Below are 18,989 nucleotides of genomic sequence, written 5' to 3' on the forward strand. Positions count from 1 at the left end.
TATTTGAACAGCGTTCTTCGCTCCTGCCCCAGCTGCTGCTTCTAAACTCCTGAAAATGGAATAATTGTGGTGAGCAAAGAAGCGATTGGTTTCTTTCAGGCAAACAGTGCTGTTTAATGCTTTGTTGAATAATTTAATTTTGTCAACAATTATACCATGGGGTTTCATTGACCGAAGTTGTTCCATTTAAATTCAGGTGCATTAGGAAGGTATTGCAAGATAACAACTTCCTTTCTGCGATCGTTGAAAAGATTCCTTCGTGGAATCTTGCCACACATCCACAACAGTGCACGGAGAGCTACAGAACATTTAGCTCCCGAGACGCTGAGTGCTTTTAATGTTTTCGGCGCAAATAACTTTCAACTATCGTGAAACGTTAACTGGTTGATAAAGAGGCATCCACAAAGACAATTCTCTTTCCCGAGCTGGCAGCTTGTTCTGCAAATGCATAAATGCGACCCAGAGTAAAACTTTTCTTTGTAATCCACAAGCAAATGTATTCCTGAATCTTACAAGCAAATGCGCTCTTTCCAATGTGAACGTCGGATTTTTTTTTCTCATGGAAAATATCTATATAGCTGCTGAAAGTTGACTTTGGCTCAATGGCACCTTGTCTTTTTTTTTTTAAGGCACACTTTCTGAGGACACTTTGATCAGCATAAAAGTCACTTTTGCAAGATTTGGAAACATTTATAGGATGCTTTAATATATACATGTGGCAAACTTAGTATAAAACAGGTTAATTGAGTAGCATAAAACAGGTTAATTAATTATAATATGCTATTTACATGCTATTAAAGGGATGCGGTGACTCAGTAGCTAAGACACTGAGCTTGTTGATCAGAAGGTCAGCAGTTTAACGGTTCGAATCCCTAGCGCCGCATAGCGGAGTGAGCTCCTGTTACTTGTTCCAGCTTCTGCCAACCTAGCAGTTCGAACGCATGTAAAAATGCAAGTAGAAAAATAGGAACCATCTTTGGTGGGAAGATAAAAGCGTTCTGTGCACCTTTGGAGTTTAGACATGCCGGCCACATGATCATGGAGATGTCTTCGGACAGTGCGGGCTCTTGGGCTTTGAAACGGAGATAAGCATTATCCCCTAGAGTTGGGAATGACTAGCACATATGTGCGAGGGAAACCTTTACCTTTATTTTACATGCTATTAAGTACCATCTCCAGCAGGGATCAACTCAATGGACCTCCTCTGCAAGTACTAATCCGATGAACACAACTGATGAATGCAACAGATACTGTGCAAAGAGTTCTTTATAATTAGCTTAAATCAGATCTTGTCCCAACACTCTAAATTACTTCCCGGCTGCAAATCTAAGCAACTTTAGAGAGCAATTTTGCAAGACTGGAGGTCACCGTTCAAATAAAGCAAAGCAGAAACGGAAATAGCACCACAGTTAATTATATCATTAACTGCATGCGTAAAGCCAGAATGAGCGTAGAATTGAATGTATTCCTCTAACATGCCCTACAATCAATCTGCTTTTAACTGGCTGGATCATTTTCCACTGCATTTTATTTATTGCTCTTTCAGCTGTTCGGACTCCATGCTTGGCCTGCAAGTCTATTCTGGTCACAAAAACAGCCTCCCAAGTATCGTTAGCTCTTCGTATCATTTGGGTTACTTGATCAATGCTAGATTCAAGTGGTACCGGTTGGGTCAGTATGTATGTGTGCGCGTGTGTGGGAACCATTTGACACACCCTTTATTTTGTCAATCTATCAACACCTACAGAAAAATGTGCTGGCTTGCAAAACAAGACGTATTTCAAGAGGCCAGCTGCTATTCATTTTCACCCACTCTCCAAAATCAAAATGGTCCAAAACTTTTGCACACAAAAAAACAAAAAATCCCAACCAGCTGCCCAGTGTTTTTAAAGGCTTTGAATGCAGAAGTTCTATTTAAAATGAATTTGAGGATTCATTGAGAACCAGACAAGTCCACAGCATCTTATATGGAAATAAAAGATTCTGGATTTGAGTGTCTAGGGAGATTGTCAGTCATCCAGGTCATGGATTTCCCAAAGGTGTTTTTTCAAAAGGCAACTGGATTTTTTTATTTTTCCCTTGAAGACATTCTGCTTCTCATCTAAGAAGCTTCTTCAGTTCAGTCTCAATGAGCTTTTTGGCTGAGAAGGGAAACATTTTCCAGGAAAAACAAAGAAAACCCAGTTGCCTTTTGAAAAAGCAACTTTTGAGACACCCTGGATTGGAGCAAGATGAGGATTTAGGATGTAGGCCTAAACGAAGCGTCTGTTGTAGGCTAACCACGATATATTCTCCATATTGCTGTGTAATCTACACAACTATTAGCTCATGACACTAAACTCTTCTTGACCATTTTCTACTCCAATTAAAACAGGTTTCTCCTTTTTGTGAAAAGCATGACTTCTAACAAAACGTCGTAGCTTTGAGACAGCTCTAATATCCTCAAGACCGTTTCCCAACTTTAGCCGTTTTTAAGATATAGACTTTAATTAAAAGGGACGCGGTGGCTCAGTGGCTAAGACGTTGAGCTTGTTGATCAAAAAGTTTGGCAGTTTGAATCCCTAGCAACACGTAATGGTGTGAACACCCGTTACTTGTCCCAGCTTCTGCCAACCTAGCAGTTTGAAAGCACATAAAATGCAAGTAGAAAAACAGGGACCCCTTTGGTGGAAGGTAACAACATTCCATGCACCTTTAGTATTTAGTCATGCTGGCCACATAACCCTGGAGACGTCTTCGGACAGCGCTGGCTCTTCGGCTTTGAAACAGAGATGAATGCCACCCCCTAGAGTCGGGAACGACTAGCACATATGGGCGAGGGGAACCTTTACCTTTAGACTTTGATTCCCAGCTGGTAGAGCATTCAGTCCATTTTGTTGGAGTTTTCCTTGGAAAAGAATTCCAGAATTCAGGTTTTTGCTGTACCAGCTGCATTATTTCAGGCTGTTTTAAAGCAGCCCTTATTTTAGAGGTGGACAGCTTCCTTATTGAGTGCCGTAGTCTTAAATGTCCTTTTTATTCGATGTTAGAGAAGAGACATCTTAAATACAACAGGAGCTTATCTCTCAGACATATCATTCCCAATACTCTCTTCCCTCCTGCCTTTTCTGATATTCTTAAATCCTACTTCTTTATTGGTGTCTGTTTACAGTAGATCTTCCTGCTCCAACAGTGGCCTGATCGACAACAGATTTCCACCGCCCTTTAATCCTGCAGTGCAAATCTTGTGGGAATTTATATCCTCCCACTGTCACAGCTAAGGAATGCAACCTTTTGTCTTCCTCCTAGCCAGTCTGATGACATCTGAGAAAATCTGAAAATACTTCTTGGGCTGTGCTGGAACAGGAAGCTCAGCAACTTATCTTTCCACAACATTTGACTTGTGAAAGGAAGTGACTTGGGAAACATGTTGAAGGGGAACGCAGGGAGGTTAGGGCCTATTCCCCCACTCCCAACTGCATAGTAACGTTTCCTTGGCAGTATAGGTCATCCTCAATTTATGACCACAATTGAGGCCCAAAATTTCTGCTGCTGAGAAATCCGTTAAATGAGTTTGGTTTTATGACCTTTCTTGCCGCCGTTGTTAAGTGAATCCCTGCAGTTAATGGTTGTTAAGTGAATCTGGCTTCCCCATTGTCATAAACATGAGTCCGTTGCCAAGCATCTAAATTTTGATCACATGACCATGGGGGTGCTGCAATGGTTACGTGATTTCACACCAACTGAAATAATTGCCCCAAGACAACCAACGTTATGATAGAATGGGGAGAGAGAAAGAGATGGAGTACTGATATCCTCATAGAGAAAAAGTTGTGGAGTATTGATATATTTGAGGCATGAAGATGATGAGCTTGTTGGCTGCAAAGCTGACAACCTAGGTTCGAGACCCAAGTGCCACGCAACGGGATGAGCTCCCGTTCTTTGCTCCAGCTCTTGCCCAGTTTGAAAGCATGCAAATGCGAGTAATAAATAGGTACCACCTCGGTGGGAAAATAACAGTGTTCTGTGCACCTCAGCCAACGACGACCACAGAAATGTCTTTGAATAATACTGGTTTTCTTGGCTAAGAAGAAGAGATGAGTACTGCTCTCTAGAATCAGATACGACAGGACAGGCAGACCTTTGGTTTTACCTTTATAGATAGACTAGAATATTCTTTATTGGCCAGGTGTGATTGGACACACAAGGAATTTATCTCTGGTGCATAAACTCGCCACAAAAATACCAGTAAGAGAAGGTAACAGGAAAGATGAGAAGTATAATAGTAATACAGCCCTACTACATGGGCAAATATCCCTGTAGGTCTCTAGAGATTTTCTGTTCACTAGATTTCTTTGGTGATTTTCTGTGAAAAATAATTGTGTGGAAAGGGGGCCTTTACTCAGAAAGTTTGGAAAGGCTGTTTCAGATCTCTATAATGGTTGTAGTAGCATACTAGCTGAACCTATAGCAACTTCTTTTTACCAAGGATTATAAGTTTGAAGGTAGATGATACAACAAAGGTAAGCAAGTTTTTTTTTTATAGCAATCTCTGGGAATTCAGAGAGTACATTGAGAAGTATAGATATATGTATATCATGTGAAAGGGTAGAATAATCTATATACTTTGTCAAGACTAGCAGAAGAGTTCAATAGTTCTATTAAGTACTGTTGCTATAGCCGGCACAGTTGGCTGTACTATATGACTCAAGGTGGGTTCCTAAGTGTCATCTGCAAAAAATAAATAAAAAATCCTCAGCTACATTTTTGGGCACATGTCCAACTGCCCTTTCACTGGTGCCCTGAAAGAATCGCTGACTCCAAGAACAATTTAAATAAGCTTGCGAAATCATCCCGGCCCTGCAGTAACTTTTTAAAAAAGATTGACAATTTTCCTCATCCTTGGAGAGCATTCATCTAAAAACACGTACGACAGCTTTGTTCTGCTTTGTGCAGTTTTGTGAAAAAAAGGAGGGAAATATTCAAAATCAAAATGATACAAAGATAGTTTGAGAGCGCCTCATTCATGCATGCCTTGCATCTCTTTAAGCAATAGGCTTAATTGCAGGCCTAGGTAACTTAAACGCAGCTGTCACCTTTGAAGTCAAAACTGGTTAGAGCTACTATCAAATGTCATGAAGTTGATATCTATCTGCAACTTGTTTATGTACCTGGAGCATATGCCACCCCGCGCAGCCAAGGTACAACATGCACTGCAAACAAAAACTTTCCATAACTATATTACATCCAGGTGTTATCCAGACATTCCTAATGAAGTAGCAGAGGCTTTACATGCCTTGCTAATCCCTATATCCAGTAGCCTAAATCTCATACTGGTAGTTTTTGACTTACAACTGGCTGCTTAATGATTATTCAAAGTTAAGATGGACTTGAAAAGTTACTTAATGATCGGTCTTCTAAGTTACGATTGCTGCACCCTTTCCCCCATGGCCGTTTGATTGTATTTTGGGTGCTTGGCAATTGGCTCACATTTACAACCAGTTGCAACATCTCAGGATCATGTGGTTGCTTTTTTCTACTTTCTGGCAAAAAAAAATGTCCATTGGACAAGCTGCACTTTCAACCATTTGATTTGCTTAATGGCCACGGTTGCTCTTTTAGGAACCATTATAAAAATGATTGTGAAATTGAGACCAGTCCCACGGCGATCCGAGTTATACAATTCCAGACTCAGTTGTGGTTGTAAGTTGAGGGTTACTGTGAACAGCACTTTTCCCATTCACTCCCCTCTTTGTGGCCTCAAATCTTGTTTGCTGTTAAAAGAATCATTCATGATGATTACATCAGTCTTCTGATTTTTTTTTTCATCTTGGTTAACTTTAAAAACAAGGTATTGGTGCAGTATGTGCTAACATGCCTGGCTTCTAGGAACAAATACATAAGAGATCACGCCTCACATTTCCCCTGGATGTCCCCATCTATAAATGGCCCAAAGGAAGTTAGGCAGATAAGCATTCACAGAATAGCCTGCTGAAAGAAGATCTTTGGCACAAAAGGATCCCGCTGCAGGATCCTAGCTTTAAAGGTGAAACTGCAAGGAATACTTCCGTTTTAGTTTGCTTTCACTCCAATATTGCCAAAAGAAAAAATAAAACAGACCAGCCAACATCACTTTTAAGATATTTCAGTTTGCCAGAAATTCTTTTAATGACATTTTTTTTAAAAGACCAAAACAGCTTATTTCAACTGTCTCCTTTAAACAAATGGCCTATATTTATAGTTACAAATACTGTAAACTATGCTTTCTTGTATTGCACAACTAATTAATACAAGAATGACCTCAAAATGTTTCAAGATCGCTCAAATTCTTTTGAAAATGGGCCCGAACTTCCCACTAACTTAAAATAAATTAAAACATTATGAAACAACTTATTCAAAATCAAGTGTGAAATCAAAATGCAATGATATCTACAATCTAAAAGATGACTATTTTGGAATTTGTCTGATGGTCTCTCTACTCTTCAAGTTGTATGCACCATTCTTCGCGGCAAAACAGCACCCAAAAACATTACTAATATATGTCGGTCCATCCTTAGCCATAAGCAATTTTGCTGTGTATTGGAAGATGGTACCCGTAAGCTATTTCAAAAGCACCCCTTCCAAAAAGCAAAAAGGAAACAGAAAAAAAAAACCTGAATCACAGGAAAGAAAAATCATTTATTTAATGAAAAACTAGAAGTTAATAAAAATTAGCAAATACACAGAAAATTTATACAAGAACAGCAGCAATACTATGTAGTGACTTGGGAAGAAACAAAAAAGCAAGGGAGAAAAGAAAGGAACAGGGGAGATACAGCGGTCAAACCCCAAACCGCTGTGCATGGCTTGTCAGTCAAAAAGAAACACAAATGAAAACACAAAACAGTATCCTTTTTCAAAAGTACAATTAATCTACAAAGAAGTTTAGAATTATTTTACAGCACTCTTCATAGAATCAATTAATACAAAAGGATGCCCATTTTGGGTATATATATATATAATATAATTTATATTTATATATATATATACATATACACACAGACACATATTTTCAGTGGTTTACTGCTGACTCATTTAAATATATTAGTGTTATTACATGCAACTGTTATCTGCACCTGAAGAGTCTTCCCATTAATTTACCTTCATTGATGCTGGCCTTTCCCTCCCAATTGTTCACACCTAGCAGTCAGATGTTTACCACGGTTTCTGTGAAACTGAATGCAGCGGATTTGGATTGAGGTGATTATTATTATTATTTTAGACACTGGCCCTGAAAATGTCAGCTTGGGGTTTCAGCACATTGAAATTGTCACATTAATACCTAAGTTGCCGTTCTCTGCAAACAGCTGTGCAATGCTGGTGTCAAAGACTAAGCAGTCACTATTCATGATGGCGGTTGCGATCCCCTCATGGATCGATCGTGGGGTTGCTTCCCAAGTCAATCGCCGCCTGTGGCCGTTTAGCTCGAGGCGGTAAGCAAAATTTTCAGCTTGTTTCCGCGTGCCTATCAACTGTACGATTGCAAAGAACTGCTGGTGACCGTCGTATTTCTCCTGTTTCTCCAGTACTAACATGAAGTGAAAGCCAAAGCAAGACTGCATCATCACCCAGTCAACAGCTCCGGGAAGATTAATGTCTGTAGCAAGGAAAACAATATCTTCTCCCTGTAGCGTTGTTATCGATTTATGCTGGTGCATGAGGTGTGGCATGACAGCATCCAACGAGCCTTGCCACTTACAAGAGGCCCCAGGGCACGGACAAGAGTAAGGCCTGAATTCACAAAGCTCTTCATGGTCAGCTTTCTCGGTATGTGGCAAGGTTATCTCGCAGCCGGAGGAGGCATATTTACAAGGAAACAATACGGAATTGGCAACTTTTTCCATAGCCAAATTCCGAATGGAACCCAACGGTCCTCGGCAGGTCGGACAACAGGTGAGCTTGGGGCGACAATTGCTACAAACGAGGTGCCCGCTTTGGCACTGGAGGATAGGTGGCAGCACATAGTCAAAGCAGACGGGGCATTCAAAGAGGCTGGCCAAGTCATTGTTGGAAGCGGTGGTGCCTGTCAAGGCAGGTACCCTTTGGGACGGTGTACACTTGGAGGTACCTGTCGGAAGTGCTGTGGCAGTCTGACGACTCATTTCTGAAAGAAACAAAACAAAAACCAAAGTGAGTTCTTTTTAACAAGCAACAATCCCCTCAAACTTTTTTTATGGGGAAAAAATCAAATTCAACAATGAGCTAATCCATAGAGCCGTCAGTGCAACCATTTCTCACAGTGTCTTTCAGATGGTGATAAAAGAACAATAAAGGTTATATACCTGTCTGAACAACTGATGTTTAGATGTGCATGGCCTCTAAAATGTTCCATAGTTGCTAGCTGCTACAATAGTTACCTCCCACAGTGAGGTCTCAAATCTGCTCTAAAGGTAGAGCAGAGCTATCTACTCTAAAAGACAGTAAGAAGTTTTGATAACAGCAACAGGTTTTACCTGAAGTGGAATCACTATAGGAACATTTTCCTCATTTGTTTTCCTCCAGCATTGCTATTAAATAAACAATATTTAAAAAGAGTGCTCATTTAAATACCAACCCTAGTAAGCAGATCTGGAACACTTTTGATCTCTTTTTTTAAAGCAAGCCCGCATTTCAGTCGAAGTATCTATGAAGTTTACAAACTGGTGAATTAAAAGTATCAATGAGTAACTCAAAAATTATGTTGTATGGCAAAATGTTGGCTATGAGTTGCTTGATTAAACAGGATCTAACTTTTCCTGGAACTGGAAATATCAAGAAAACTTCCAGAGGTTCCAAACTTGTGATTGAAATCACACCCTAGATAGAACCCCAACAATATAACCAAAACTCTTTTGCCAAAACAGTAAACAAAATCTAGCAAGTGTTTGTAATCAAATTTCGCTTGTTTTCTGGCATCTTTTTTAAAATCCCAAACACAGAAATTCTCTACTGACAGGAACTGCCCATTGCTGACAAAGTAATCAAGCTCTGTCAGGATTTTCCAATATCTCCAAATTAGCCGCTAGTTAAAAATAAAAAAAAAGTTTCCTGAGTAGCTACGTGCTGTTGAAGAAACCTACTTCTGGGTACACTGAGACCTTTTCCTCAAGACACCCTGGGTGATAATTAGCTATTCTGCCAGGCTCTTGCAATGCAAAAACTGCCATCATCTCAGTGACAAACACCTAGGAGGGAAGCAATGGCATTATGCCCAGGAGGAACTGCAGCACCCTTAGCCAACATTTCAGCATATTATGCTTTGTAGGGATTTAAACAAAAGACGGAAAAGCAGCCTCATCTTAAACACATGGGACCAAAATATCAATATTTTGAAGGTGCCACATTCCAACCACTTGACAGTTTACGTTTTGTTTTTCATAGTAATCGGAACATTTTCATCAAATATTTTCCCTGGCCATCTGGCGACATATTTTGCGGGGCTGAAATGCTATTAAATACCTATATCTAAATATAGCTAACCTCAGTGGGCTGGTAACAGTCTCACTGTGCATGCCGAGAAGCATCTGCAAACCGCAAAAAAGTACTATATGGTGAAACCAATTAATGGGGTAGGATTCAGCAGTTAAAGTACTCAAATTAAAACAATGTCCCAATTTATTTGGCAGCAAGTTTCTCTAAAAAAAAACATGGCTAAAGCAAAGTACTGTCATATTTCAGCTGCTGTAATTAAAAAAGCAAGGGGAGCATGTACTATCTTGGGATAGCATTTCTCCTTTTTGTTAAAAGAGGAAATGCCTCTTCTGCCTATAAATGCTAAATAAATTTCCTCCAGAATTGTTTATGATCAAAGAAGACATTCCTTAAATCACATGCATTATAATGAGGGAATGGTCAAACATGTATTCGGTTACCCTGTTGTGTAAAGCACTCACACCCAAAAAAGCTGGGCATTACACACATACAGCTACACTCAACCAGGCCACATATTTCATAATACACAATCCTGTAAACTGGTTTAGAAATCGCACTTCCACACCCTTTAATCAGAAGGCAAGTGCTTCCAACTACTTTTATCGAGTTTATCAAAGCTCAGCCCTAGTTATTTCATACGCTAAGAGATTAATCATTTGGGTTTTAACTTGCTGTGCAACAATTCCCACACTACTTTTATAGGAGTATTATTCTATAGTTATAGAATCCATCAAGAATCTACTGATCCTTGAAAAGTGAGGAAGGGACCTCATTCTCATAACAAATTTTCTGTACCTATATTGACAAGAAAATGCTCTAGAGACGTTTTCTAACTAGATTCTTTGCCAATTGATAATTAGATCATTTGGATGGCCTCATGGAACAATATATATAAAATTGTATTTTGTATTAAACATATTTTACACACAGTTTTATTAAGCTTGCTTAAAATAACTCAGTAACTTTCCCTATTGCTACTCATTTGCCAGAAGAGAAAGCCCTCATGTGACAAAATCCTTAATCCATTTGGATGAAACTGATAATCATTGTAGTCATCTAGACCAGTGTTTTTCAACCTTGGCAACTTGAAGATGTCTGGACTTCAACTCCCAGAATTGCCCAGCCAGCGAATGCTGGCTGGGGAATTCTGGGAGTTGAAGTCCAGACATCTTCAAGTTGCCAAGGTTGAAAAACACTGATCTAGACGGACAGGACAAGTTTCTATGTATTCATTCAACTTCTTTCCGGCACATCTAGAACTTTCTCCACTTTCATCCTTGTAATATCTTATGAAGGACAGGTTGTGAGTTTTCATGGCTGAGTGTGGAACTGAATCTAATCCTGAGTCACAGTCTGACACCCTAACCAGTATGTTGGCTCTTTCTTTCAATTTAAACTGAACTGGCGTTACTAAAAACATGTTTTGCAAACTTAAATATCTAGCTTGGTTGAAATATTTCATTTCTAGAACTGCAAAATCTGGGCACCTTATTAAAATACTAAATTCTTATTTGACCTATTTAAAAACTAATTTTCCAATTCTTTTAAGTATAATTGTGCCCATGTTAATTGTTATGTACTGGCTTATACGCTATTGTAGATCTCATGCTTTACTATAAAATGTTTTTAAAGCATTTCTGTGTCCAAAAATTCCAGGTATAAATTACTATCAAATTGTTATATGAAGTACTGCATGAAAAAGAATCTGAGATCCCAATTACCATTCCTTACTCCCTTTATCTATAGGCCAGATTTAATATATCAATTAAAGTATTAGCATACACAAATTACCAAGTTATTAACAGCTGGAAATATTCCCTATTCCCCCCACCCCATCTTTAAATCTTCAAAAACAAACTGTATCAATATCGGATGGAAATATATGCAAAAGCCTGCTGTGCTGGGAGTAGAGAACTGAAACTAATCTTTATCCAGCAAGAGTATTAGCCAGTGACTCACCACTTTTAAGTGTTTTGTATACTTTCTCAAAATACAAATGACAGGGTGTGGATGAATGTGGGATCCTGCCTCATTATCATGGAGCGTGTCAGATCATGCCCAAATGTAAAGCATATCTCCAATGTTACACAATGCATGTAGATCTGTTTTCTGACCACATCAATACTTTACTTGCTCCCTTTACTAAAAATCCCTATTTTTCAACAGTCAGCAATTATGTGAGAATACAGTCTACTTGTGTAGATTTCAAAATTCTACCTTGCACGGTATTTTTAGGGCTCCTGCTCTAGCAGAAAGGGGATCCTGTTCTGTTTTTGTATTAGAAAAAAAATTAAGTACTATTACAATTAAAATCAAGTACAATTAGACAACTACGAGCCAACTCTTCTCCAAGATTTTTTAACCACATAAAAGATGATGATTTTTAATTGGTACAATACTTGGAAAGACCTCAAGAATTCAAATACAAATTGCCAAATTATAAGTCTTTGGGTATCAGGCATGCCAAATTTCAAACTGATGCAATTACTTAATAATGTATTGCAAACATATTACATAGTGATTCCTCTTTGTCACATTTAGACATATAGTGAATACTGAACTAAAACAAAACCTTAGCGATTATTCCATTCCCATTTAAAGCAGGTGAAGATTTTATTTGTGATACAGTATGTAGTTCTGCTACTTACAAGGACTAATTCAACTTAATTACCATCTGCTGAAAACTTACAGGTGTTTTTCACATTTCTTTAAACAAACAAGACAAATGCCTGTAATATGCCAGGGCCACACAACGGACTTCTACAACTCTTGAATATGAGACTCCAAACAAGGCCAGCTTAGAAAGGTGCTACCTTTTCTTTTGTTGCTTTTATTCCCTGGCAGACATGTATCAAGGATTCCTTTCCAAGCATACAAAAAACTGAAGGCGGATTTCCCCGTCATCAGGAGTAAAACAGCTCATTGCGTTTCTCCATAGAAACAAAAACAATCCACAACAGAGGCCCCTCCTGGAAATTCCTAGGCTTGCAGACAGCCAGCGCAAGCACAATACCCAGAAGGGGGCACAAATCCATGAAAGGCAGGCAGTTTCCCGAACATGGCCAGGGCGTGGAAACCCAACATTTCTTTTTCAGTAAAGTTCCCAAATTAATCCTGGGCTAAACCAATTGGGAAAAAAGAAGGGTGGGGTTTGGGAAAGCAAAGGTGAGAGTCATGGAATTGCAAATCCAGCCAGTCTCCAGTTAGATCCACTTTGATCAGAAAAGCTTCTTAGGATGGTTCTTGCATTGTCACTTCCACCAACCCAGCCTTTTTGTAATCTTGGGTGATCTCCAGAGTCAGAGCTAGCGAAAATCCAAACGCTGCCACCACCGCCGCAGCTCCTCCAGAATTCAGCCCAGTGCCTTCTGCAGCAAAGCCACTGGCTGCTAAAGGAACCCTGAGTCTGCTATTCTTCAGCTTCTCGTACACATCGGGGAGGGAGCCACGGAATAGAGGCGGTGCCTCAACTCGGACTAGGGAAGGAAGAGGCAGGCTGACCGGCCAGCCAACGGGCGTATCAGCCTCACATGACCAGCTGGACTCTGCATGCAGTCAACTAATGCAGGCATCCATCAAAGCAGAACCTGCTTAATGCAGGGAAAGGAAGGCTGGGGAAAAGGAGCCCTGGGCCCTTCCCCAACCGTAGCCGGGCTAGGAGAGGAGCTCAAGGCAAAATGCAAACTACAGCCCTGCACTCCTCCCTCCCCTCCGAGGACAAGACTGTCTCCAACAAGCAGCTGGTGAGTTTAATTAGTGGCCCTCCTGCAAAGATGGTTTAATGTGGAACAGAAAGAGCAGCAAGGCCAGCAGAGTTCTGCGGAAACCAGTGAGGCTCTTTATTCAGCAGCCAGGCTGTTATCTTCTCCTTCCCTATACACAGTCTCGTACTTCCTAGAAAAGTCCAGCAGGGGGAAGACTTTATCTGAGATTTGGAAGCTAAGCATGATCAGACCTGATTAATACTTGGAAGGGAGACCACCAGGATATCCCAGGGGAGTGAAAAGTCGTCAAAACAATATTCTCAAAGACTGGTAAATCTCTTATATAGCGAGGAAACTGCATAGCTCTCTCCAGATATCCTCAACTCACTAAAATATAAGAAGAACATTATTTTGAATAAATAATCCCTTTTATGATTAGTAAGACTACTAGTTCTCTCCATGTTACTCACAGGCTGATAGCTATGGAAGAGTGCCTGCCATACCTGGCAATGTCAAGAATGGAACACAAGGTATTTTACACAGGCTAAGGAGATTTCCCATGAAAACGGCTGTAAATATACTGAAGTGTATTTAACACACACATAGAGGTCTGAAAGAGGTGAGCAATAATTTCTACTGGAGCCATGCAGATGAAGACAAACAAGGCAAATCTCAGTAAATCAACTTAAATTCCAGGATTCCTCAATATAAAGGAGCGCAGAGAACAACACATTCTGCAGTTCAATGCAGGCAGACAAAAGGAGGCAGACAAAAGAAGATGCAAAAGGAGATCAAAGATCCTTTTTGAAAGCCCTGAGTAGCTCTCCAAGGATGTCCCCAAAAGTTTTTAAATGCTAACATAACATAAAGAAATTATTAAATATATTACAGAATTACAAGTAACCATATTTAAATTTACTTCGGTCTATATGAGATCAAAACAAATCGGATTTCTCTCTCGGCCCTGTCAATAACTTTTAGTTTGCAGCCTTCCCAAAAAAAGTTTGTTCCTCTGATGCACTGAATGCCAGAAATAGCTCCAGATACAACACGACTTATCTGATGACGCATGGAGCAAACAGCTGCAAATTCCTAGGGTTCCTATAGTTTTAAACCTAAAGGTATAAGCATCTGTATTAATAGTGTGTATGGATTTAGGTAATTAAGCAATTTTAAGTGGCTAAGTGATATAAACTAAACCTTTAAAAATAGCACTGTGAGCCCAGGGGGATGGGGTGATAGACTGAAAGTACATTTCTGTTTGGAGGTTGTGTAACAATTACTACTATTTGCACTGGAGGGCTCCAGAAAACCACCTAACAGGAAGGTCATTGTATGGCAATGGGATCCTAAAAACACCACTTCTTTCAAATCTACATTCTTTTCTGTGTCAGGCCAGCTCCAAAACTGCATTCTCATTTCCGGCCTCTATCCCCTGTTTTGAGGAAGTCTTGTGTGATGATGGGTCATGGAGACATTTTCAGGGCTTTTGAGGTTTCGCCTGAAGAAATACCCCTCTCTAACGTGTCCTATAATAATACTCTGTTGGAATATTCCATGGGGGTTTCACATATCAAAATGTGACAACTACTTGTCCTTCAGTGTGTGAATGGGACTTTTAGAAAATATCAGTGCTATTAAGTTAAATTAAAACCTGAAAAAGCATTGAAGAAAAAATAAGACAAGTCACTTTCTTGTTATCAAGAAAAACTAGTTCAACTGAAAGGGAGACATCACTTACAAAGATGAAGTCTGAAAAGTAATGTTTCAGAGTTTTCTTGAATCCTATCGCTCTACAAATATTGCATGCACTTTAGTATGTAAAGTGATACATACACATGTATAAATTAAACAATTAGCCATTCAATGAAGATAGATTGCACAATCCACATACATCTGTAACACAAGCCAAATAACATTTTCTTTCAACTTCTCATAGAAAAGCTGTGAGAGACTTCCAGGTTCACAAGAAATATATTTTCATACACTTCCAATGATATTTCCTGGCGGTCTAACATCCAGTACTAACAAGACTTACAATGTTTCAGCCACATGTTACCCAAGTAGGCTATAAATAAATGCATTTCAGTGCTATTGAAACCCTCCTTTAAAAAGATACTTTGGGATAGAATTGACGTGAAATACATGCAAACTGTAATAACAGAACTAATCTAGCAGGCTACAAAATGTAAGAGCTAGATCACAATAAAACTTACCATGTAATAAGTAGTGTATGGACTCAGGATGAAGAACAATAAACTAGTAACAATTGCTTGCAGTCAGCATCCATCCCAATTTTAGGGTACTTTTCCTCAAGCTGATGCTTTACATCCAATAATAGGATGTCAAACTTGATACCTAGGTGCCCATCGTTACCGGGTTTTTTGGGTGGTGATGGAGCAGTTTGTATTTCAATTACGTAACTACAAAAAGAGTCATGTACATTCAATTTTGCTTCAGTGTAGCATTATCTCCCTGGAATCTTGGAAAGCTCTGAGAGTTTGAAATGAACTTTCCATGATGTTCATTATCTTCTTACAAACTATAATCAGGAGCCTGAAAGTGATTTGTATTTGGTTTATATATGTGTATTTCTGAAGATCCTATGTGCATTAATGTCAAAGCAGTTCAATGCAGGTCTCAATGAGGAATGGGTTTGTCTTCAAATTCCATAGTTAGAACTTTTTCTTTCTTTCAGTAAGTTATTACTTGTATCTAAAATGAGCTATCTTTGTATACAATTAACATCAGAAATCAACCTGTAGTGCAATTGATCAGGATTTTTAAATTTAAAAGTGAAAAATTAATCTTAATACAATATATATCCAGTAGCTTGTTTTTAAAGTCTGATCCTGAAAATTTGCAGCATTTCTGCAGTATCCTTCATCTGTATATATAGTTTGGCTCCATTAGGCATTGCTACTCTCACTTTTACAAGCATCGATATAAATGTTTTAATATCGACTGACAAAACAGATAAAAATGAGAAAATAAGAACACAATAAACTCAGACCGGTGATTACTATTACCATTTAACACCACTCCATAAATCTGCTCCAAAAGTAACATTTTCATATGATTCAAAGATTATTACGAGTTACAAACATAAAACAAAAAGATGTATTGAATCTTTCCAAGTATAAGCACAACTTTTGAATTGAACAGGAGTTCCTTTCCTCATCAGTAGTTAAAATAGAAAATGTGCCCATACATTCCATTGATTCCACAATAGTGAAGGATGCTGCTAACTTTAAAAGTGATGGCCAAGATCCAAATTATTCAAGTATCTTGCAAAGCCCAAGGGATAGCTGGACTTCTATTTTACACACGCAAGTCCCTTGTTCCTCTCTTTGACATTTAAAAATCAGTTTTTGGAGGGGAAGAAATGGAAAGTTTTCTAGATTTCACCACCTTCAATTTCAGTTCCTGTGGCACTTGCTAATTTTTTTCCAATGCAATGTTAGCCCTGAATTGTTCCTTCTCTACAAAGATAAACAAGATACACTTGTGCATGTACATCAAGAAACATACAGCAATGTGTACTATATATATATAGGCATGCCCTCGTGCAAGAACAGAGAAGTGAACTAAGGTGGAAAGAGAGAAAGAATATCTCTGGTAGTACAATTAGGGATGAGGACAGCTTACAAAGATCCACCAAAGTTTATAACCAAAGCTACAGTCCCAGGTACACTTACCTGGGAGAAAACTCTACTCAACCCAGAGGGATTTACTTCCAAATAATCAGTCTACCCAGTCAAACTGAGTTTCTGAACCTCACTCCACCAAAGCAAAAGCACCTCATGGGATTTATCTTGAAGCCAAAATGCAGAACTGCCATCCAGCAAATGGTAGCAGTTTTTTTTATGGCCCCAGAAAAAGAGAAGCGATGAAGCTTCCTATAGCCCTTTTCCTCTCCCTCTCCCTCTCTCTGTGTATGTGTGTGTCTTCATACATCGTCCAGAGAGAAAACCCCTGGATTGAAGATGCAGCTTTTCTAAAGTCAGGAATGAGAGGAGGAAAGTTTATCAATCCCCAACCTCCCCATTCCTGATTTCATTTCTTTAGGATAAAGATGAAAACCTCCCCCAAAAAAAGGAAAATTGGGAAAGGGCATCTTAGTCCTTCTCAGCCACAAGGCTACAATACTAAGAAAAGAGAAAGGGGAGATAATGGATGAGTGGAGACTGGATGAATGAAGGTAGGTAGGTAGATATATAGAAGTTTGTTGGTTGATTGAGATAGACAGACAGACGTTTGATGATAGATTATAGACAGACAGACAGACAGACATTAGATGATAGCTAAATAGAGAGATAGACAAAGAAGTTAGATAGATAGATAGATGATAGATAAATAAATAAATATAGAAGATAGATAGATGGATGGGTGACACAGACACAGAAGTTAGATGATAGATGAATAGAGATAGATGGATATATAGATAGATAGAGACAGACAGCCAGATAGATGTTAGATGATAGATACCGCGTTTCCCCGAAAATAAGATAGGGTCTTATTTTCTTTTCACCCCCGAAATAAACACTTGGCCTTATTTTGAGGGAGGTCTTATTATTTTTGAGATGCAGGAGGCAGTGAGCGTGGTCACCTCATGGCTGCTGCTGTGTTGCAATATTTTCAGGTAGGGCTTATTTTCGGGGAAACGGGGTAGATGAAGAGAGATAGAAGATAGAGATGGACCGAGATAGTAACAGAGTTGGGAGGGACCTCGGAGGTCTTCTAGTCCAACCTCTTCTCTTCTGGAGATCAGATAGATAGAAAGGTGTCTATATGCCCATACAGTCACACTTTAGCTTCCGCTCTCTCTCCCCCTCATCCCTCACAAAAAGACCGGCCTTCTCGCAAGCCGTCAAAAGCCGAGTGAAACTCTAAAGCGGGCGTGTCTCCTACTTGAGCAGGGGGCTGGACTAGAAGACCTCCAAGGTCCCTTCCAGCTCTATACTGATTGATTGACTCCCCTCTGTAGGGAGAGAGCCCGTCTCTCGGCCTTCGCCAGCCTCTCCTCAGCCGCCTTCTTCCCCGCCCCACCCCCGCCACCGGAGGGGCGCCTTTTGTTTCGGCGGCCTGGTCCCTCCTCCTCCTCCTCCCGCCCGGTCCGGTCTCCCCTGAGGCAAAGGCCCCTCCGCCGAGGAGAGAGAGCGCGAGAGAGAGGCCTGGGTGGCGGCCTCCACTTCGCCAGGTCCCGCTGGCCTTGTTTTCTCCTCAGAAGAGGCCCGCGCGCGCCCCGCTAGGCCACGGCATGACGGGAACGCCGCAATCGAGGCTAGGCCCAGGCCCGGCCCGGCCGGTCGGGTCTAAGAGGAAGCCGGCGCAGCGGCCTGGCTCCCCTCCTCACCTGTGGGCGCTGGGGCTGGGCTGGGCTGAGCCGCGGCCTGGCTCCCACCCGGAGAGTCCGCGAGGATCGAAGCGAGCGTCGTTGAGGGCGACGAGGAGGGGGAGGAGGAGAAAAGGAGGCGCGGGAGGGAGGCAGCAAACACACAAACAAACAAAAAAAAAAAACCGGGAGGGAGGGAGCGAGAGGGGGAGGCGGCCCGGCCGGTCGGTCGGCGGGCGCTGCGTGGCTTCTCAAGACTCGTGCGCGCGGGCGCGGCGAACCAACGAGCGAGCCGGCCGAGGAAGATTGTGAAAAGCGAAAAGACGAAAAACAAACAAACAAAAAGAAAAGGCGACCGACCGAACGAAGCGATCTCTCTCTCTTTCTCTCTCTTTCTCTCTCTCTTTCTCCCTGAAGCGCGGCCGAGGCGGGAGGGGGCGCGCGAAGAAAAGCTCTCCGGCGGCTGCGCGCGCACCCGCCTCGCGGGCACTTGCTCTTCTCGTGGCCGCTTTCTCTCTCCC

At 40.6% G+C, this 18,989-nt stretch overlaps 1 protein-coding gene across 6 annotated transcripts; it reads right to left on the reverse strand.

Moving 5' to 3' along the window:
* Positions 1-6,637: 6,637 nt before the first annotated feature.
* SIAH1 (siah E3 ubiquitin protein ligase 1) lies at positions 6,638-18,984 on the reverse strand. 6 transcript variants are annotated; one of them, XM_081963238.1, is made up of 2 exons: positions 18,829-18,984; positions 6,638-8,122 (listed from the first exon to the last, which is right to left on the reverse strand). In XM_081963238.1, the coding sequence occupies exon 2, from the start codon at positions 8,118-8,120 to the stop codon at positions 7,272-7,274; it is 849 nt and encodes a 282-aa protein (XP_081819364.1). In that variant the 5' UTR covers positions 8,121-8,122; positions 18,829-18,984; the 3' UTR covers positions 6,638-7,271. The 6 variants fall into 6 exon arrangements, with proteins under 6 accessions (XP_081819364.1, XP_081819363.1, XP_081819367.1 ...); XM_081963237.1 differs by having other exon boundaries at positions 18,490-18,980; XM_081963241.1 differs by lacking the exon at positions 18,829-18,984 and adding an exon at positions 16,832-16,855.
* Positions 18,985-18,989: the final 5 nt, after the last annotated feature.

The sequence above is a fragment of the Natrix helvetica genome (genome assembly GCF_964273705.1).
Source record: "Natrix helvetica genome assembly, chromosome: 10".
Classification (NCBI taxonomy): domain Eukaryota; kingdom Metazoa; phylum Chordata; class Lepidosauria; order Squamata; family Natricidae; genus Natrix; species Natrix helvetica.